Source organism: Protopterus annectens, chromosome 1.part0 (assembly GCF_019279795.1).
Source record: "Protopterus annectens isolate FY-2018-M chromosome 1.part0, PAN1.0, whole genome shotgun sequence".
NCBI classification, from domain to species: Eukaryota; Metazoa; Chordata; order Ceratodontiformes; family Protopteridae; genus Protopterus; species Protopterus annectens.
The window spans coordinates 756,186,783-756,211,035 of record NC_056725.1 but is presented as its reverse complement, the minus strand read 5'-3'; the positions used below and the strand labels follow the sequence as shown (position 1 = coordinate 756,211,035).

Below are 24,253 nucleotides of genomic sequence, written 5' to 3'. Positions count from 1 at the left end.
AGCTTATAAACAAAGGGATTGTGTACAGATCTAGAGATGTCATTGCCCCCCTTACCCAGCCTTCATCAGGCTAATTATTGAATAAAAATGCCCCTTTAGCATGTATCTGTTCAGACACATGCAACAACTGAAATGTCCACAGAGATACCTTGCTAAAGGGATACAAGGCCTAAACAATATGCCATACATATTCCGACTCAAAAGTCCTGACACTATACTAGGTATCCTACAGACTGCCAAGAGCTGACCTGTGTCTGGTATACAAGGCATCCTCCAATGTATTAAGATGGATTTACTGCACATCAACAAGACAAATAGTTTCAGAAAGGCTCAGTCAAGTGATTTTAAACCTCTCCTGCAACATCAACAGATCAATTTGGAGGGACAGGTATATCTTGCAGAGTATACTACTGGAACAAAGTTCATCCACATAAAAACAAAGTCCATCCCTGTCCGTATTAAAGTGCAACTTAGATCTATGGATGGGAAACAAATAATTTACCCCAAGACTGCCCCTTGTACTACTAAAGGACAGAAACATCTACTAAATGCTTTATTTCATTCATGCATGGGTCCCATGAAATTATTTATGGTATGATCACAGTTATTCTCATTAGGGGTAATATATACATTATCGACCATGGGATGGGTAAGACCAGTCTATAACCAAATGGGATAGGTTATTTTGAGCACAAAAAGGGAAACTGGATAGGCTTATAATGGCCTGCAAGGGCAGTTGCTTTAGTATTTGCCTATGAACCCAAGTAGAATTTCAATTATTTTAATAACAGTTTAGTAGTTTTATGAAACCACCTGTTAAATATGTCTAGTTTGTTGCTCAATCAGAACAAAACCTGGGGCCAGTCAGGAGATCAAGGATGCAAGTGTAGCATCGTACTGCTGTCACAGAGTATGCCTTAAGAGCCTCACACCTCATGGCAACCTTATGTGCTCCCAATTGCTATCAACAGGGGGTGCATGCACAGCCTCCCAACCATGCAGTACACCTCCTGGGAAACTCGCCTGGCTGTTAATGCTGGTACTACACTGAGCTTAGACAAACATCCTCCCCCAGAACCAACATCAGCTACTAACTCCCATGTTCCCCCATAAAGTCCTTCCAATGATTGCACCACAAGTTGAACTTAAGTCATTTTGGGAGCAGTAAAGGCTTTATCTCCCTCAATGGCACAGGGTTAGGCTAGAATATCTTCTTGTCTAATTGCCATTAGCATTTCTTTTCAATCCAAAGTATTGTGAGGGAATAATAACTGTAAAATTGCCTTTCATTGGACAATCTTTTAATACTGTAAGTTGTTAGGCACATCAACTCATTGAATTGTTCTAGAAGTAGCATTTTCACCCACACTGCCCCAGGTGGTTTATTATCCCATACAAAGTTTAAAGTCCAATATTTAAGCCTCATTAGAAATCCTCCTGGGTGGGGCAGTCAAGTACTCTCTGGACAACATCCAAAAATCAACATTTGCCAAGTTAAAAAACACATTAGTTTTGGGGTGAGCACTTCCTATATTTCTATGACTGCCTTCTCCTGCTCTCAAATCAAACCTTTAAGTACTTTACTTTGTTATGATCCCACACATACAAGTACAAGTGCTGCATCTCATTAAGAGAGCCTACAATTAAACTAAAAAATGTGCATGTTTTAGGATTTTATCTTATTTTATTTTACATTTGTTGACTGGGTTTGTCCATCTGAGTTTGATAGGCCTTTTTCAGCGGAGACCCGAGGAGAAAAGCTCCAAAACAATACATGCTAGTATTTGAACGGATATAAACAGTAGTAAAGTATATTTACAGAAAAAACATATTCAGATATGTACATATATAATTCGAGAACATTCATAATATAATATGTACAAATAGTCTGGGGTTTCGAATGTTGATATGTAAAAAAACACAAAGGCAATAAAGAAACTACATTACAATAATTGCAGTGTTTAAACTGCACATGGCCTAAGTATTTGTTTAGTAGATGCTTAGTTAGGGATTATTGTAACGCTGGAAGATACTGAAGGAAGGGTAATAGAAGTGTGCTAAGAGATGGTATACTGGTGGATTGCGAGAGGAGTGAGAGATATGCATATTGGTAATATGGAAATTAACATTAATACTGTCAGGTACAAGGACAGAACTTAGGATAGGCTGACAGATTATGGGGGATAGGTACAGTGACAAATCCACTGACATTTCAGATATTCTTTTGTGGCAGACTTGAATCATTAGCTTTAGTGAGGACCCTAATTTCCTGTGGAAGTTTATTCCAAGATTTGGATGGATTATAGCTATAAAGGTTGCAGCCCATTTTGTTTTTAGGTTTATGTATTTGAAATAGGTCTAGATCAGAGCTTCTAAAAGTCCAAGGTGGAGTATAGTAGAAAATTAGTGTAGACAGGTAGAGGCAGATTTAGAATGATGGTTGATATAATATGGAATGGATAATTAGAAGCTGGGAGAGGAGAAGCTGATGAGGAAATTCAAGCCAGTTCAGTTTTTTGTAGTGAGAGACAGTGGTGAGATTACATGTAGGTTTGCTGCAAATCTGGCCATCTTGTTATATGTAGATTGTAGTTTAGAGTGATGAGTTGATGTTGGTGAAAATTTGGGAGGTATATAGTAAGCTTGGAAGTAGGTAAGCACGAACAAGGGATATTTTAGCTTTGTTGGTGTGGAACTTTTTGTTTCTGTATAGAGGGCCGAGTTTTTGATAGGTTTTACAAATGCAATTGCTTACATGTAGACCAAATTTTAGTCAGTCATCAATTATGTCACCTAAAAAGTTTAGTGGAAGGTTCAACTGTGATAGGAGTGCTGTTTAAACAGAGTATGGAAAATGTGGATTTAAAGTTGTTTAAGGTTTAGGAAGAAAAAGTAATAGTTTTGTTTTAGAGTTTAGTATAAGCTGTTTTCTGGAGAGCCAAGTTTCTATGGAGCTAAAGGAAGACTGAGTGAGTGACAGGAGTTTTGTGGGAGTGTCCGCAACAGAGATAAGTGTAGAGTCATCAGCATATTGGACCAGTGATGACTGAGGATAAGAAATGTAGAGTAGGTCAATGAAAATATTAAAGAGTGGTGGACCTAGAATAGAACCCTGAGGTACGCCAGTATTAGCAGAAAGAGGAGGAGAGAGCAGAAAGCCACTTTATGGATTGTTTTCAATCAGAGAGATAGCTAGAAAACCAGGCAATAGCAGAGGTAGAGAAGTTGAGGTTAGTTCATTTGTTCACAAGAAGAGGCTGGGAGACTGTCGAAAGCCTTTGAAAGATCAAGGAACACACAAGACAAGCTTATCACCATCTCTGGCTACAGAAATTGTGTTGATGAAGGTTAGAAGGGCAGTAGTGGCACTGTGTTTTGGGCGAAAGCCATTTTGTGTGGGAATAAGTAGACTTTCTTGCAATAAGTACTGCATGATTTGCTTGTGTATGCATTTTTCTAAGATCTTTGAGAGGGGGAGAGGATAGCAATAGGTCTGAAATTAGTATTTTCTGTGTAGTTACCCCCTTTGCATTTGGGTAGAGTGTAAAATTCTTTCCAGATACAGGGAACTTTAGATTCAGAGATGGAGCGATTTATTAGGATAGACATAGGAATAGTTAGAGTGTTAGCTGCTACTTGAAGGAAGTAAAAAGGAATATTATCAGTGGATGTAGAGCAGGGCTTTAATTTGCAGAGTAGAGATTTAATATAATTGGTAGGTATAAGTTTTAGGGAAAATGTTTTAATGGAGTTTAGAGTAGGGGAAGGGTGTGAAAAGATTTCAGTATTTGTAATAGAGGAGTCTGAAGGTAGCATTTTCTTAATAGATTAAATAAAGTGGGAACTGAAAATAGCTGCAGTTTCTTGTGGAGTATTAGCTGGGCAAGGGTTAGGGGATGAGGGGTTGCCAGGATGGAGTATTTGATGAATTGCATGCCAAAATTTGGAAAGATTTGATTTATATGGTGTTAGGGGGTTGCTACAGAAATCTTTTTTATCTTTATTTGTTTTTTTGTCTGATTTCCGAGTTCCTTATATTTTTGCAGGTGCACGGGTAACTTTGTTTTTGTCCACATTTTCCACATCCTGTCCCTGGATTTCATCACTTTTCAGGTAGTGTTTGTTAACCAAGGGGATGTATTGGATTTTATTTGTACTGTGCGGATGGTGGCAAGTGAGTGTAGGATAGGCTGCGACATGTAATGGATCTGTGTGGCTTAGGGGAATGTGAACTGAATCTAAGAACTTTTACTGGAGAGTGATTGTTTAGGGAATCAGGTAGGGTTGTAGAGTTATGGTATTTAAGTGGGTTGGAGACGAATATCCAGTCAAGGAGAGAGGTAGAGTTGTAGGGTTTGTTTGTGTGGGTGGGTGTAGAGATCAACTGTGTAAAACCTTGCAAGCTAACCAGAAAAATTCCAGTGTACTTCAAACACTTAAAATACATTTTCAGCTTCTGTTTAGCATTCGATAGACCAATAAGGACATCATCAGGAAACAAGGATATCTTGATTTGCCTATCCTGTGAATCATGCCACTGCAAATATCATGATAAATTGAAAATAATGGGGACAGTAGGCAGCTCTGCCTATTACCTCTAGTTATGCTCAATGATTCTAACACAATGGCCAAGAATTTCAATCTAGCACTTGAACCCGCACAAATTATTTTAAACGACTAGAAAAAGGTCAGCAAAAAAAAAAAAACATTTTTTATAACAACAAATAAAATTTTCATTCCACCCTACCAAAACCCTGTTTAGCATCCAAATTTACTAACATTAGGGCCATTCCCTTCTCTTCAGGGTCCTACAGCAATAGGAGCATTTTTTAAAGTTGTCAAATGTTTGTTGCCCTTCTCATAAACCACACCTGTGTTATCATAATGATTGAGGCACTATATGTGCCACTACTTACAATATCAAGGACATAATTTATAGTCATGCTTTATGACAGATATTGGTATGTGCAAGGCAAGCAGCATCAAATCCTTTCCTCCCATTGGAATTATCAATACAATTGCTTCTTCCAAGATTCCAGAATAGCCCCACCCCTATAACACTTAACAGATTTAACCAGACATGCAGCATCCTTTCCCCCAGATCCAAACAACACCAAGCAGGCTGTCAGCTTCCCAGGTTTGCTTTACGGCTGTGCCTGCAGCTCCATTTTTCACTCCTACACTGTAATGGGGCTAAACAAAAAATCTGCTTCCTCTGGTGTCAATTGGAGTAACTCTAGGTTACTTGAATAATTCAAAATATGCCCCACAATGCAATCCAAAGCAAGCTCATATGTGTAGAGTACCCAATAAATAGCTCTAAAATGTGCCAGTAATCTTTCAGGAAGCCCAGCAATGACTCCCTTCTTCATTTCTCTCTCTACACACCTTTCTCTACCTTCTGATGCCTTAAATGTACAGTAAGAGACTAATGCAGGTTACCAAATTGTTTCCCAATATTCTGGAAATTCAGTTTCCTATCCAAATATTCCTGCGACCATGTTTGGCTTGCTTGTATACCCCTTCATCCTTCATCACCTGCTAGTTGAGCACCCGATCTTCAAATTCCCTGATATGCCTTACCACAGCTCTGCTGTTCTCAAGCTCCTTCAGTTGTTTTAAAAAGGCCCAGGAGCCATTAGCCTAGTAACCGCCTCTGATCCTATGTCATTCTTTATGCCAATGACATAGCCTTCTATTACTCCTCCACCAATTACAGCATTATTCTGTGGAACTCCAAAACCCATAGAAATGGATTTTTGCAAGCAACCAACTATGAATGAAAAAATGTTCTGCAGCTCCTCATATAAGCAGAGAAAACTGCCCCTACTCCAAACCCATTGACATACAACATCCAGCCTATTATATGGACCCTCCCTTTAAAGCCCACCACAAGTCATTACCAATCATAAGGCTAAAAAAATGAGCTGCCCTTTTTTAAGATGTCAAAAATCTCAGTTCCTTATCCCTGAAGGAAAAAACAACTTTGTCAAAGACATCATTCAAATACAATTAGAATATACCCTACTATTACTTGCATATGCATCTAGAATATACCCTACTATTACTTGCATATGCATCTTAAAAAAGGAAGAAATAAAGACCTACAAACTTTTTCAAACAATATATGCATATCCATGCTCCTGCCTCTTAAATGCCTTTCAATAAAAAGATGTGTTGACCTACTTCTCCTTTGTCTAGTCCATAAAACCCTTTACACGGACTCTCACCCTTTAGCCATAACCCCAAAATACACCTTATTTACTCAACCCTTGCTCACAAGTGAATAATGCCAAAGTACTGACCAGACCAAGTAACTTACTCTCCTTTACATATCATGCCATCTTCATCCTGGCTCCTAAATTATGGGACACTCCCCCTGCTGAACTCAGTAATGTATCAGACTATGGTAAATTCAGAGGTCTATTCATCCTTCTAGAGAAATCAGCGATTAGTGCATACTTAACTGACCCCCAACAACTTAAACATAAATTAACCACACTCTCAACAGTATAGATCTTCACCCTCATCTTTGTATAATCATAGAGTCATAGAATGTTACTAGGCTAATGATCTCGGGGGGGGGGGGGGGCTTTCTAAGCCTAGGCAAGTTTTCCTGAAAGAATAAGGATGTCCTGTATCCAAGTAGGACGTTGGGGGCCAGTCATTTATAAACTACCTCTGTCTGAAAGGGACACACGTGCCAGGCCTGGTGTAAATTTCCTACATCCCATCCACTGGTCTAGTCTGCGTTTAAACTGGGTTATAGACAAACTCAGCTTCATATGGAGGGATATTCTCTAGGACACACCTGTCTCTCCAGCATGTTCTGTTCAGATCCCTAGACCTCATATTTCTGGTACTTTTTGACTTATGAATATGTAAGAGATTCATAAGTGTGGGGTCTGAGGATACCTTGTAAGCCAGGCATAGATCACCCCCCCCCTCAGCAATCTATAGAAGACTGAGTAGAGGGAAAGGGCATTAAGGTGGTCTGCATAAGGCAGGTTTGTTATGCCTTGTATTCTTTTTATAAGGAACCTTTGAATCGCTCTAGTTGCTTCAGATGCCTGGTTAGGTACATACCAAAGGGAGCAATGTACTCTATGATTGGTCTGATAAGGGCGAAGTACAGTGGGATAATGACCTCTTTGGACCTAGATGCCATACCCTTACTTATAAGTTGTGCAACGCAAAAGGATTTCCCCACCAATGTGGCCACATGGTGGTCAAAGGTAAGGCTACTGTCTTGTGAGGGGTGCATACCAAACACGAACTTGTAAAACTTACTGACCCACTGAATGAGCCCTGCTACTTGTCTAAAAACATAAACCTCCAGTCTCCAACACCCCACTAAACTTTGTTCAACCTCAACATAATATCCTGTCATTCACTCCAGATGACACTTCAGCAAATGCAAATACTGTGCTTTGCTGTTTGCTAGTGTTTTGTGTTTGCATACACAATACTGTTCCATTCGTTTTCTCCTTACTTTAAACAACAATACAAAAATAAAGGGAGAAATGAACTATTCTAACACCGACTTCTGAAAAACAAATCAACAAACCTAAAAAACACCCAAGGCATTAACGGTTTCCCATATTTATATTCCATACTCAAAGCCATTACAGCTAACGTTTTTGCATACACCTTTACATCCTTGACTTTGACCACAGGTCTCCATTTCAGATAAACTCCCAACCACTTGTTGACCATTACCTTACTCCTCAACTTATTTCCCTCTTTCTCTCTGGACTGAACCCATGGCAACCATAAATGCCCATTTTAATTTTGATTTATATCTTACGTACTTTTCACTTTCCACTACATCATTCAGCACAGTTGCAATTTCATTACAAGATGGCTCTACTGTTACTTCCACCTCCTTGTATTTTTTTTTTAATCAACAGCAAACTTATTTGTGCTTTCTTTTATTTTGGCTCACGTGAGTCCCATTCTATACTTACAGTGCACATACTTTTTGTTAAATCTATTTGTTTATCAAACACTAGGTTAAAACATTTCTGAAAAGTTTCTTTTGAAATCTGTCAACTCTGACCATGACCAGGAGATACGTTTCCAGTTCCTCCATCCATACACCTGCAGCATAGACTACTTATTTCTAGGAATATCTTTTGCAATCATATTAGTATATAAAATATCTCTACACATGTTCCCCTGCAAGCCTCCCACATTTACGGAGTACTATGTAGTCAAACATAGACCATTCCACAACACCCAAGTCTATTACTTGTACCGCTTCTCCTTTCACAGTCTAATTCAATTTTTTCTGGAGTGCACACCTTTGCATGTAAAGTTTTATGTGCTTTAGTTAATATTTGCTCTGTTCTGAACTCTTGCCAGGAAAGTTTGCCAGGTTTGAAGCCACTTTTGCCTTTTTCTTACTACCCTCATTGATCTTAATTCTGCCCGAAGGACCTGGTATCTTAACATATTTCTCTGCTGAATGTCAAGCTTTTCTTCTGCCTCCTCACATCCAAGTAGCCCTTTTCTGCTCTCAGTACCTTCTCCCTTTTCTATGCTTCCTGTGAGTGGTTCTCTCGCTCTACACTGAATTCCCTTAGAGGACTACAGACAGAAATCAACACAATCACCTGTTACAAAAAGAAGGAGCCACAGTTTGGTGGTCTTCGCACTCTGTATAACCTATTGTTTGCAAAGACTTACCTGACTCTAAATTTTACCATGTGCCCTTTTTGCATCTTATGAGGAAGGCCAATCAACTGCTTATACTTAAATGTTGTTTTAGTACTCATTATGATTTCCATGTGAGCTGTTTTATTCACCACAGCTGAAAGAAACAGCATTTCACTAAAAGACCCAAAATTACAAAACAATTGTATTATGTGGGCAGCAGACCCCCAGTTCATGATGAGATCCCAACACATATTACATTATGCTATGCAATTCAGGGCTAGCCACCCGGCAGTTTAAACCATAGATCAAGATAATGGTCACTGGTGAAGTGACACCCCGATGTGCAAAAAATGGGAAAAGGAGTTGTGGACAGATGAATGGATACAATTTCACGTCTCAGGCAAAAGAGCAAATGTTACGATTCAGAAATTTTAGAGAACCATGACTTGGAAGAGTCATATTTAACAATTATTCAGCAAATACTAAATGCAAGTCAGAAGATCCACAATTTTTGTGGGATAGTATCTTTACCTGTGGATCTTCACTTTGATTAAGAATGTTTCCCTGACGGTCCATAACTCTGTAGACAGGAATTCCCGAGATCACATTGGGTTGTATGAACTCAAGTTTATCCACAAATTCTGCTGAAGCTCCTGGAAACTGCGGCTTCTCATCCAAGGATGTGAATTCCTGCTGCTGGCAAGCTGCATGCTGAAATAATGGAGAAAATAGTAATGAAAGAGGTCTTGGGATTAAAAACCCCAGTGGACAAACAGATTAAAACTTAAAGGCAAATAAATAACATATGTAAAACTGTAGCTTCGTTTTCTGGAGAAAAAAATCTGATGTCTATGTTACAACAATGAAAGAAAGAAAAACCTGTCTTACTACTTTGAGAATTTACAGTACAGTGACAATAAAAGTTTAAGTAACAAGTAGCCATTCTAGTATTTATTCACATTTCTACACTTCACATACACTCATTCAGAGAATGGCAGGACAAGGTCCAACTCTACTTATAGATATATATATATATATATATATATATATATATATATATATATATATATATATATATATATATATATCCTAACTACAGTCACTCGCAATCAGTACATTTCCTATAAGTCACTCCACTCTGTGCCCAACACTACAAGAAGCAGAAAGATATTGCAGTAGGTTCATATCTAGTCACTCTATGTATGCATATATTATGTATACATTTTAAATCTTTCAACTGTATGTTGAAAATGTTTGTATCTATTGTAGCTGTATATGTGTAAACACAAGATATGCATGTGCATTTTACGTGTATAATTACACACACACACACACACACACACACACACACACACACACACATATATGCCCATATGTTGAAAAATCAAATCAACCAGTAAGTGATGGAGGGCAAATTGTCAATCACCAGCCAATTGAATTTTTTTTCAGGTGGGTTTATACCCCATGCACCCCTCATACATTCTGCCAATTATATATGTCAATTCTGTGATAGCACTACTGTGGGAAAAGGCAAATTCCCTGACCCTCACTGTACTGCAATCTTGCACACATTTAAAATCTTAGTGTGTGTGATCAGCTGACTGACTAAAAATACAGGCTGTTTCCCTACTAGATGAAACAAGTTAAACTACAGGAATGAATCATGCATGAGGGGTAACGACTAAGAAGCAGATGACAATGTCATAGGAATCAAGAGGAGGTGTGAACATCAGTACTTTCAAACCACTGTAGCAGTCACTGTGTGGCACATAAAAGGTTACTCCATATTTGATGTCAGTACTTCATGCTGGCATACCGTGGTGGTGCAGCGGTAGCGTTGTTGCCTCACAGCAACAGGTTCTCCCTTTTGATTCTCGGCTGGAGTGCCTTCTGTGTGGAGTCTGCATGTCCTCCCCGCAGTTGGGTGGGCATTTGAAAGACATGCGTAAATGGGCGTGCCTTCATTGAGGGTTGAACGTCGAGCTGGCACCTTGGTCTTCGTGAAAATCTACTGCTAATCATTAGTGGACCGGAGTTCCACTGTGGCGACCCCTAACTGGGAAAAGCCAAAAGACAACAACTTCATGCTGGCATATACTGCCCAGATAGCTGTGTATATATAACCCATGACATTTTCCATCACAATGTACCCCATCTAGATTGGGCAAGAAAAGAAAGTTGACACTTTCTGCACATTATCTATAGCACCTGTTTATATATAAATAATTTTTAGTTGTCAGACATCTGAACATGCTATCATTTAATCCCTCACAGGCTCAACAGCAGAACCAAACACTTCCACTTTGTCAGCCCAACAGACTGAACTGGACAGCACAATGGCTGTTGATAATAACACCATAACTCTCATACTCCTCTCACACACACACAAACAGACACACACACACACACACACACACACACACACACACACACACACAGAGACACACACAGAGACACACACACACTCGCAAAGTGCACTGGGAGGACCCATCAGCCCACAGTGGGCACCAGACTCTATAAATGATGGACTCACATGATCAACACAATGATGACATAACAATGCAACCCGAAGAGGGGAGAATGTCACATAGCTCAACAACAGGCTTGTGTGAACAACAGCATACTCAGGAACATACTAGGACTTCAAAGTTAACAGTATCCTCTGTGACATCTGTTCAAGGAGATGCTAAATGAATGCACACATCACAGCCAGCTCTGGAGACATGCAAGACCTTGGCTGTCCAGCAGCAGATGTGTCGTGACACAGTTCAGGATCAAGACACAAAGAGAGAGAAAGAGAGTCAGCTAGAGATGGTTAGAGTACTGCAGGATATAAATGACGAATATCATCAGTAGGTGGGAATGGCAGAGTTGAAAATCAATGCACAGTACGGTGGCAAACATAACATCAATGTCTGCCTCCATTTGCACACTAATAAAGACTTACTAGACTCACATGGGAAGCACAGTGGGACATGGACGGTGGAGTGTCCACATATGCTTTGAAAGAATAAGCTGAATGCCACTTGATTCTCAACATAGTCTTACAATAACTGCAGGTGATATAACCCAAAAAAAGGCAGCCAGGACTTGTCCATCATCACCTGGTAGAAGCTCACAGTCGAAGTCTCAGTCCCACAGCAGATCAGTATATAGAAGTTCTTCTGCAACCAGCAGTTGATAGCATATCAGTAAAGCAACATAAAGCTCTCATGCCAGCATTAGTTAACAATCAATAGGCTCTTCACCAACAGTATAATCCTGAGACTTTGTGTATGATGCATTGGTTATACAATTACTTTGTGAACCCCATGGATAAAGCTCAGGAATTTATATAAATATATTGTACAAATAGGGCCATGCATTTCTATCGTGATAAATCCTGTCAGTGAAACTAGCACTGTTGCCACTTCACCCTCAGGACTGCACAATTGATGACTATTTACTAGTTCTGATGACACATAGGATTGGTGTCAATAAAAGACCAACTAATCTGATGTGCAGTCTCATCTGAGCAAACACCATGCAGCAATGCACAACATTACACATGCATATTTATCCTGTACATGTAGCAATACACATTCCTTTATGTTATTACTTACAATGCAGCCTGAAAAAAAATGACCGATAACAACTAGTCCTTCTCCATCCCTACCAAAACCAGTACTTCTGACCAACTTTATATTAGCATAACACTTAAATGAGTGGTTAGACTTCTCCTTACATCCATACCACTATCAGCACAGATAACAGTGGGCAGTTAATTATCAGACTGGAGATAAGACAAACAAAACACATACAAGTAATCAATCAATTGTGCTGAAAAAAAAAATCATTAAATAAAAGTTAACCTGTCTGATGTACAGTGATAGCAGGCTATATACCACAGAGCAAAGCCCACAGCTAAACATTGCATGCATCAAGTTTAGTCTATCTGATATTAAAGGTAACACTACCTAAATATCATGCCCAGTTGTGGTGGACCAGACGCCACCTCTTTTCCTATGCAACCATGCACCCTGTGCAAGCATGCAGCATATGGCCCTGTGATACAGCCATCAGCTGGACATCATCACTGTCATCACTAGTTGAACACAAAGCTGCACTGCCATTGTGGGACAGTTGAGTAACAGACTGAACCATAATCATTTTCGGTAAAATGCATCATGTGGTAGTCAATTTTTTTTGCAGTAACAGGGTCATGCTGCAGGGTACCCCCAGGCTCACTCAGGCAATGCAGGATACTCCCAGGCTCACTCAGGCAATGGAAACAGGTTTTCATCAGGCCAAACACTCACTCAATGATAATCTGTGTGTGTGGAGGGGCAGTGTTGACAAATTCCTCAGTAGCTCCCCTAGGGTGACAGACTGCTGTCATCAGCCAGGGTTTGAGTGGGTAGCCTGTATAAACCATAAAAGAATAAAGGGGAGACATAACAAAAGGAAAACAAAATTGCAAATGTACAAAATTTTTGTGAGTCTCTTTTGGCTTTTCCCGGTTAGGGGTCGCCACAGCGTAACTCCGGTCCGCTAATGATTGGCAGTTGATTTTTACGTACCGGCTTGCCAGGCCTGACACACAACCTTCAATGAAGGTACGCCCATTCACACATGTCTCCACGCAGAAGACGCTCTAGCTGAGAATAGAACCGGACAGCGTCTTACTGTGAGGCGACAACGCTACTGCAGCACCAAATGTACAAAATATTTGCCAAAATATTTTTACAGAAGTCAATATGACTGAAATAGCTTACAATTACTAACAAGGTGATCATGGAGTATCCTATCATGCAGGAAGATATGGCAGAGAGAGCATGTGTGCCAGATGTGACAATCATGGGCACTGCCAGGATGCTGGGCCTTGGTGATACACTCCCCAAGCATCATGCAGTACCCAGCAGTTGATGAAACAGTAGCCCTTCCTGTTCCAGTAATGCTCCCCCCATGGTCTACATATGACCCTAATGGCAACACTGATACAATCTATTGTAACAAGCACCTCTGGAAAACGTGCCATCCCTTAGAATGTGCTCATGGTACTGGCTCAGTCCTGAGGTGACAATGACAGGCAAATATACTGATCCACATGTGCCAAGAGTATGTCGAGTAACTGCTGAAGTAATCTCGAGGCAGACAATGAAACATACTTATATCTCCAATTTATCTTTGGACAGTCTCCATGGCAAGTAGTGAGGGCTATACATACCATGATATCCACAGGTATTGGAAGATATTGCATCACCCTCCATTCCTCATCTATGGGTCAAAGAAACTCATTAATCCCTTTACAATATCCCTGTCCACTCAATCTAATCAAGGATTTCTTGGTCAGCAAACTTAAGAAGAATCATTCTTTGCCAATACCTGCCCTTACGTGGTAAGTGAGCACCATTGGACAGCTATGGTTTTGGAGTGGTAGAGACAAACAGCTCACAATGAGAAACAGCCAGGCTAGCAGCTACAGAAAGCATCTTTTCAGACTGCAATGTAGATAAAGATGCAACTTCACCTTTTATAAGGTAAGTACACACAGCCCAATCACCCATTAAAAAACAAAAAACATCACAACCAAGCGAGAAAATACTTTGTGAACATAGGTTTGTCACATGATTTAAGCGATTCCTCATCTACTTCTCATCAGTATTTTTCTTAGGCTGACTAAACTGGCTGCACCTAAGCTTGGTTTGCCTCTATGAACTGAGCCAAATCTGCACTTAAGCACAACCTGTGCAAATTCCTGCTAAGCATAAGCACATTGATTAGGAATACAGTAAAAAATTCTTACATGCAACCATCCTAAAAGAGCACTGCTCAACTAAACCAATATTTTAGAAAGCAAATTCTTTGTGATTAGAGCAAAAAATAAATAAATAAAAGAATAGACATTAAACACTGTTTATAACTAGCCAATCAGGAAAAAAAATATCAGCAAAATGAACCCAGTTCTAAGAAATGAATAAAAAACAAATTAATAGAAATACATAAAGGAAAAAAAAACATAACCAGAATCAAAGCCATTTATGACATATTCAATTCACATACACCAAAAACATAACCAGAATCTAAGCCATTTATGACCTATTCAATTCACATACACCAGAAAAACACTAATCAGTACAAATTTAATCAACTAACACAGTATACTGAAGTCAACTGGACACAGTACTTTTTTTTTTTAATTAATTAAAGGATAATGGATTGTGTTTGGGTATGGTTTGTTTGAAATAATTTTTTATTATTTTTCCCAGTAAGAACAGGAAATGCCTTTCATTTTAAACTTACAATACAAGACATTGTGTGTGTGTGCATCACATACAAGATTCCTATGTAATCCATATTTTAATGACGTACGTAAATACACATACATCATTTATGTGTATATAAACAAACATGAGACAGAGATATGTGTATATAAACAGACATGAGACAGAGAGAGACGGAGAAAAAAACATTATATAAGCAATCTAGACAAAGCTAAATTTGAGATCATAAATGTACTGCATTTCTAGCTCAGATGAGTGATTTTCTGACGTTATGATACGCATAGTGGCATTTGATAAACCCAGTGCTGTGATGCATTTTTCATACGCATCTACAGTTATGTATTTGGCCCGTTTTTCAATAAAAAGCTTTTGTAAACGTTTTATTAAGCCACAGCCCAAATAAATGTATTATTGTGATGTTAACTTGGGTTAAACAAGTGTTGCGTACATTGACCTTAATGGGGCACCTTTGTGCATGTGCGGTGGTGTGCCCATTAAAGTCTATGGACACAATACGTCTTTCCTGCAGTGACACCACTAAAGTTAAATTTTACGTTTTTTTCCTCAGTGACATCAGTGTATGGAAATCATATTTTTATAATAGTTTATTTTGTTGAAATGCATCAAGAAAAAGTAAAGGTGCTGTTCCTTGGTTTTTGCACCACAAGATATGGTTCAAAGAGCTGAAAACATTGGCAAACCACTTTAAGACATAAATGAATAATAAAATTGTTGCCATCCTGCTCGTTTTAATGAATTTATATCATCGTCTTGCCTACATCATTAGTTCCAAGAAAGTACTGGCATATTTTCAGTTACTGTGTCAATAGTTGTCAAAGTTAAAAAATCAAAAATGGCTAGGAAAAAAAAAGCATTGTTTTAATTACACCTGCCTTTTATAGGTTTGCGAACAGTAAAGAAAGACATTTATTTTCATTCTTTAACACATGCAAGTAAAACAAAACAAGATAACAGGGTACTGTAAGCAGAAAAGTGCTCCACTTGCTAAACTGGCGTTTACTATGTGCCTTTCACCCCCAAAAATTTTTTTTTTTTTTTTAACAAATGTGAATAAATTACAAAAGGCAAGATCTACAAATATCTGCAGACTAAAAGATAACCATCAAGCCTCCTCTAAGCCTCCTCCAAGGTCACCCAACTGAGCCATTCATTCCTCCCAGGGGAACAACCTAACAACCCATTCATTTCCTTGGGATGTAACTATCAGGTGCTGACAGAGGAACCAACATCTTGGCTCCTATATCTCTTGCCCATTAATGATTTCGCAAGCTCTGCTACAAAAGCTGCTACTTCCAGCTGTCATCAATGCATCGAGCCAAAAAGTCACTGTCTGACACCAGAATGGTCAAGATGGTGAGCAAGCTGCTCCTTCTCATCTGGCACCTCTGGCAAAAATGCCACTAACTGAACTTAGGCTGCAGCTGAGGTTTTATCCCTTTACACTATGGGGCTTAAGTGATATTGATACTGGTTGACCAATCAATATGAAATCATTAGTAATAAATATCCCTAGTGCTTTCTTAACCTGGCGTTTGTTTTCCACTGATATATATAAAATGTCAGCACTGAAGTGTACATGGCAAATATATGGAATGGAAGAAGTGGACTGAGAATACAAACGATTTGAGCAGGAGGGTGTCAAAATTAAGAACTGCAAAGCAAAACATCCATGGGTTAGCAATTGAACTGAAGGAGGAAATAGGATAATTGTTTATTTATTTCTGCAAAGTGCTAAATTATAGTTGCAGGGAATTGTTTGTTAAAGGTTCTTGTTGCTGTGCAAAGTGTTATTTATTTGTTTATTTATTTTTCTTTAAGAGAAACACACATGTCCTATCAACTCACTCTATGTGGATGGTTACTGTGAGTTTGCAGTACTGCGGCAACATGTTTTGTTACTGGATGTTAACTTTAGTATGCTGGACATATGGAAAGGTATCCGCCACCAACGTGGCATTCACAAAGGACCAATGCAAACCTTTATTAAAGCAAAGGGACTTTGCTAATAAGTAGGTGCTCCTTGGTGTGAGGGTCAAGTTGAAGGCACCTGGCAATCCAGACTTCTCAAGTAGCAATTATAAAATTCATAATGGCCTCTGAAACATCTTACTAATTGCTAAACTCAATCCCGCACATGTCCTGAAACTTTACAATATACTTTGCATAACATCTCAACTATACAAGACAGCTTTAGAAACAAAGTATGCACAAATGCATTATACTGCAACTATCACCTAATTTAACCTTTGCTCAAATCCTAACCACCAACACTCACAAACATTTACATGCCAGAGGTGTCACAAGCACCATCACCTTGACCTTTATTATAACCATAACCCACAAAATATCCTTGTGTGCACACGAGCACCCACCCATCCCTGACGCTGCCAAACACCCATACACTTACCTTCAAACAAGCACACTTCCTTAACACACACAAGCATCAAACATTCACTCCATCAGAATGGCACACACATTAGTCTGTCAACTAAACAGTAACTCAATAGAGTATTGTGGATTCATAGATGTATACAAGTTACCTTCATTTGATTGATAAAGTGAGATTACAAGAAAGAAAAAGGGTGGCTCATTTAATCGACACTCATTATGAGAAATGGTATAGAAAAGGACTGCTGGTGTAGTTCTGGAGTATAGAAACGACAAGGCATATTAGTGCTGCTCTTTACTTTCACTGCGATAACTCGCTCATGTTGTTCCAGCGTGTCTGGAAGTTTAAGTACGTGCACCAGCAGTGATTCAGTGCGCAAGGAGCATTCTTGTTTTTCTGTGGCTGTGTGACTATGTAGTTAGTATATTTATGTTGAGGGGATGTGCGAGGGGTGGAAGGGGTGCTCGACCCCCTGCAAAAAGCTTTTAGAGGTATATTTAGTGTGTATGAAATTGTCAACGAATGAGTGTTGATCAAATACGTTTTAGATTACAATCAATTGACAAGAAAAGAATGCTTAAGTGAAATGGAGATGTGTATATGATTATATTTAACTACAATTCCCACCTGTCCATGTATAAACATATGTATACACAACATTATATACATCTTTGTGTGTGTTTATATTTTAGCATTAGTTCTACTCTTGTCATGACTTACTGTATATTACAAAACCCAGCTTCTTATAGAAAAACTCTGCAACTGTTGACTTTTTAAGAGTCAAAATGCACTCTAGTATAACACTTTGAATACTGGATCCCACACACACAGATATCAGACTGTAGTTGATGAGCAGTGATTTACAGTAAACTCTCAGTTAACTAGATATCAAGCAACCAGCACACTCAAGCAACTGGCAAATAAAAAAAAATTGAAAAAATACAGTACAATTTTCATATGATGCACTTTCTGTTCCCCCCTGCAGAAACATATCTTACATTTTTAGAGTTTTAGAGTTTTAAAAAGGAAGATAACAATACATTCCCTCTCTCAACCTGAGAACAAGTAAAACCAAACAAATAGTATAGGGTACAGTATTAGTCAGACCTATTTTTAATAGTAATGCTCAAGCAACCACAAACTACAGTTATCCAACATCTACCAATCTCCATGGGTGACAGTTAAGAGTTTACTGTAGTTTTTAACCATGGTTACGAGACCCTTAATATAAAAAGAAGCCTGAATGCTGCTCACATATCCTGAGTTAAGTCAAACAATTAAATGAAATACTTTCTCTGTGAAACACCCTCCTTTCTGCTAACAAAATAAAAAGCTTGAATACTGCTCACACATCCCAAGTTCTTACCTCATTTACACAGGTAAGAGGTTTCAGCAGGGATCTCAGGCTGTATCACTGTGATGTTGTCTAGGGCCACTGGATTATTCACTTACGCTTATAATAGATTGTTCTAATTGTTATTGTCTGTTGTCTTACAATAGTAGTGAGTGTGTCTATCCCAGAATCTATGCTTACAACCTTAAAGAATATTTATTATGTAACTGGCTGGCCTTTTTCAACTTCAGGTAATTGATTATACTCCTTCTGGCTGCTCTGTCTCAGCAGAAATTTAGTTAATTCTTCTCTCTGCAAACTTTCTTGCACTCAGCTTGTTTGTTGTGAAGCTGTAGCTGTCTTGATGACAGTTCAGCTACAGATTCATAGTGTTTTGCAGTACTTTATTCCTTCAAAACAGCTCTGCTTTAACTGCAGTCTGATGGAGTAGCATAACCCTTGTGCTTCCAAAGCATGTGTTAGACTAATGTTCCTATTACATAACACTGTTCTGCTGAAAGCGTAACAAACAAGGACTCCTTCTGTAGCTGTTGGAGCCATTTCCCACTATGCTCCCCTTCCACCTCCGATTCCCCAGCTACCCCTATTGGTATTACATTTGAAGAACCTATTCTCCACCCATGTCACACCGTTCTTAAAGGCATACACAAAGACACAGACGTACCCAAGGCAGAACAATACACAAACACAACTCCTAAACCATCCGTCTGCATTTAAGCACTCCCTTATATTTACTAACCAACCCCAGTGATTATGACTTAATCCAACCACCCCACTCATATAGTCCTACCCCTCCTGTATTTATTACCCCAGTGTTTTAGCTCCTGCATACCATGCTTCTGTTAAGCATGACTGCATCCTTATTCATCTTGTTTTATCACCTTGCAAATTACAACACTCAATCTACATTTCTCCTACTACCTGCTTCACCTCTAACCATTCAAATCACCCCACTTAAGCATTAATCACTTCCAATATATACAGTGACTCCCCCAATCTTTACTTCAAATTTAAATTACTAAAATAAACTCAAAGTTAAACCAAAATAAGCTCACCGAACCTATCCATCTTTCTCTCTCTCTCTTACCACTCTGGGGAGATATTCACCCCAAACCCAGCCTTTCCTTCTACCCCGATTCTGTAATAGCTTCCAAAACTCACCCCAAGCCAAGCCAAATACCTCTTCCTACTGAGCCCCCCCCCATCTCCTTCCAAAACATGGACTACGACACCATCAAAACCCAACCTGCCTACCTCAAACTTACCCAAGCAGATTAAACAATTTATTTAAATATTTATAGCATCTGTAATACAATTTCAGAACCCCATGCCTGGATATCCCAGAATAAGCCAGATAGTCTTGCCATAACTAAAACACCATTTACATGACTCTGAAATTTCACTTCCTGGTTATAATATCATCAGAGCTAATAGAACTAAAAAATAGTGGTTGAGTAGCTTTACTACACCCTATCTTGGAGTTCTACCCTATAATAAAATCTATTCCCAAATTCCATAATGCTCATCTTCCATCTTAAACCCTATCCCTTTTCTCAAAAGTTCCAAAAAAGTGCATCTACCTTCAGCTTCTACCTTACCTCACAGACAACCACCTACTTACCCCCCACACAACATGGTTTTAGACCTGACCACAGTACCACAACCGCTTTCCTCTCCTTCCTCGAAACAGTCAACAAAGCCTGGGATTCCGGCGGCCTTTGACACTATCTTCCATATCCTTTTCCCATCTAAACTCTCTAATCTAAACCCATCCCACTCTTCTGTCAACTGGTTTTCTAGTTACCTCTCAGACAGACAACAAGCTATCGAATGGAAAAAAGCCACCTCCTCCTTCCTTAATACACCTACAGATGCACCCCACGGTTCTATATAGCATCCCCAACTGTTCAAAATTTCCATAAATGACTTCCAACAAAACATTCAAAGTGCTAAACTGATTCAATACGCAGAGGACTCTACGATTACCTGCTCTACCACTTCCACCTCCACACTGTCTTAAAACTAACTCAGGATGCTTTCTCTTATACTGAATGTTGGATGACAGACAACCACCTATCTATCACTCAATGCATTAAAAACTAAAATTATGTTATTTTCCCCTTCAAAAAGTACTATTATAGACAAGAACTCATTCTCTATTACTAGTCAAAACAATACATCTCACGAGGTAGCATCCCATGCAAAGCTTCTAGGAGTTCTTATTGATGCACAGTTAAAATTCGATACCCTCCCACTAACTAATATAAAGAAACCCACCAGAAACTTGCCGTGCTCTACTGTCATAACTGCTATATCATCCCACTACTAAACTTGTACTCTCTAACACCTTCCTCATGCCTTCTCTCCTATATGGTGCCCCTCTTCTTAACGACCTTCAATCTTCTCTGAAAACAAAGCTATCTTCCTGTTAAAACAAAATTTCTAAGTTTGCTACCAGTTATAAATCCTCTTCCCACCATAGCAATACCCTACACAAACTAAACTGGCTCGAACTACCCAACCATCTTACCTACATTCAACTTATTCATGCCCCTAAACTCATCTTTAAATCCCTCCATCTGACCCTCCCTTGCCTCCACCTTCAAAATGCATCTACCCAACAGACTTCTAAGATCCAATAACCAGAATTTGCTTCAGCTGTACATGCCTGCTCGTCCTCCAGGCAAAAACCTACTATCCTTTTCCCTAGCTCGCCTCTGAACTCCCTGCCACCTTTTATTCGTACTACAGAAAACCACTCTGCCTTTAAGACCCTGCTTCATTCCCATCTCAAAACCCTCTGGGAATGTTCCTGCTCTCGTCCCACATGACTCACCTCTATTTTCCCCATTTCTCACACTCCTTTACTTCCCTCTTCTCTTCATCACACTGAGCTTCACTGACTACTACCATCTTCATTTTCCTCATTTACTCCTACTCTTGCTCTTATTTTTTTTTTCTTATTGTCCCACCCTTCTTAGATTCAACAATGAACACCTCTTATCCCCCTATCCTACTTAACTCTGCTATGTTTTAATGTAAAATTGTAATGTCGACCCTGTGTTTTCACAATGTAACAAATCTAACAGGAATATGCACCAATGGAATTTTCTTATTGTAACTAACTTGTGTGTGTGTGTGTGTGTGTGTGTGTGTGTGTGTGTGTGTGTGTGTGTGTGTGTGCGTCTGTATAATTTTACCTTTTGCTTTTTTGACTGCATTTTCATTGCAATTGTGGATTTTTTTGTCATGTTGTGTAATACCATCGTTCTTCAATAGGATTACCTAAATGTAAATGCATTGTCTTCATATTATATTGTTGTTCATGGAGCTTTTCTCCCCAGGACTCCATTGAAAGCGGGGTCTTCTTGGCCCAATGGACTATCCTGGTAAACTGTAAAATAAATAAACTAAATAACCATAAACAACAACAACATACTATAGTATTCTAAATTCTATTTATTTTATTAATATTTGTTTACCAGGATTGTCTGAATGGACACAAGGTGTCCTTTTTCAGTGAAGTCCTGGGGAAACAAACTCCACAAGGCTACATAACATGTTATTTAGAAAGAAAAAACTGTTACAAGATATGTAGGTGAGCCTAAGTACATTTTATATATATATATATATATATATATATATATATATATATATATATATATATACATACATACATACATACATACATACATACAATCAACTTCAGAGAAGAGGAGGAAAAAAAGAGGAAAAGTATGATAGGTAATTACATCGAGTTAAATCTGCATAGGGTAGAGTACAAGGTTGTGGAAACCTGTTCAGTGGGGTGGCTATGGTTAGTAATAGTGTAGTAGAGGTGTGTTCAGGGAGGGTCATTGCAGTTATATGAATAGTTTTCATAGAGTTGTGATTTGAGGAGTTTTTTGAATGTAGTAGAATGGTTTTGATTTCTGAGGTGTGGGAGTAGTGTGTTTCATATTTTTGCAGCTTCATAAGGGAATAGAGACTTCGGAGATATTTTTACATGGAATGACTACTGTTAGGGCTTTGTTACTAGATCGAAGTTTCCTTTTATTACTATGGAAATTTAGTAGGCCTGTTAGGGCAGGGGCTTTGTCGGGATGGTACAGTATTTGATGGGCTAAAATGAGCTGGTGGTAGTGAAGTAGGTTAGGGAATTCTAACCAGTGTAGTTTATGTAGGAATTGGCAGTGGTGAGACCGTGATTTAGCACTAGTTGCAAATCTAGCTATTTTGTTGTAACATACAGAGTGTTTGTTAAGGTCAGTTTTATTTAGATTTATTAATACTGGGGATGCATAGAGTAAGGCTGATAGGAGATGAGTTCTGGCTATGGCAGTTCTGGAATCAGAGGTTAGGAATTTGTTGCTATGATAAAGGCAGCCTAGTTTTCTTGTGGACTTTGGAGATGGTTAGCGATATGTGTTTACTGAATTTAAGTTGGTGATCAATTGTAAGTCCTAGTAGTTTGGCCTTGAAAACATGAGCTATGAGGGTCTTATTTGCTGAAAGAATGAGAAGGTGGGATTAGAGGTCTTTGTTGGGCTGAACAGCATTAGTTGTGGTTTTTAGGGTTTAATATTAGCTGTGAATTGTTTAGCCAGTTTTCTATTTCTGAGAACAATTCTTGAGCTTGGATTTGTAGCAGCTAGAAAATCGGGTGCAGAGCAGATCAGTGTAGTGTCATTTGCGTATTGGATAATATTGGACTTTGTAGTTGCTAGGTGGAGTGGGTTTGTAAAGACAGTGAGCAGAAGGGGACAAAGTATTGAACCTTGTGGTGCACCACATTTGACTGGGAGAGGGGAGGAAAGGGAGTTGTGCCATTTAACAGATTGAGAGTGGTAGCTTAGGTAGCTATGGAACCATTGTAGTGTAGCATTATCGAGGTTGAGCCTGGAAAGGGAAGATAGTAGTTTACTGTGTGAAACTGTATCAAATGCTGGGACAGGAGTTGGTGATGGATACAACTTTCTAGGATTTTTGATAGGGGTGAAATAATTGCAATGGGGCGGTAGTTGGACAGATCAGTGGAGGTGCCACCCTTATGAAGAGGAATGATGTATGAGGTTTTCCATAGTGATGGAACATAGTACTCGTTAATGGATGTATTCGTTAGTATTGAGATTGGGTAGGATATGGCCCTAGATGCAAGCTAGAGGAATTTGGCTGGGAGTCTGTCAACAGCAAGGGTGGTTGGGTTTAGTTTGGCAAGGAGTTTTTGGATGGTTTATGTAGATACTGGCTTGAGTGAAAAGGGGGTGGAATTAAGTTTGGCTTTGATGGTTGGTGGGGGGGTTGTGGGGTTAGTATTGTTTATTAGTTTTAGGATGGTGGAGGTAAGATAGTTCTTAAAGCTGGATACTATGTCAAGGTTTGTACCTTCTATGTTTGGGGGTGTTTTTTCCAGGTTGGAGGATGCCATTCAATGCAGCCCAGAATTTCTGTGGGTTGTTACTATGCTTTGTAGGGTTAAGTCATAATTTTGTTTGTCTAGCCTAACCTGCTTGTTTGCCTTACTTCTAAGTTCCAGGTAGGTTTGTCTAATTGTGGCTGTTTTAAGTT

The 24,253-nt window shown here is 39.0% G+C and overlaps 1 protein-coding gene across 1 annotated transcript in view; it reads right to left on the bottom strand.

Annotated features, from left to right (window-relative positions):
• The window catches only part of BCKDHA (branched chain keto acid dehydrogenase E1 subunit alpha), a 521,678-nt gene that overhangs the window by 451,094 nt on the left and 46,331 nt on the right, over positions 1-24,253 (bottom strand). Inside the window, exon 2 of the mRNA XM_044062764.1 lies at positions 9,190-9,369. Within this exon, the coding sequence (XP_043918699.1) occupies positions 9,190-9,369 (180 nt within the window). The remainder of the gene's footprint in view (positions 1-9,189; positions 9,370-24,253) is intronic.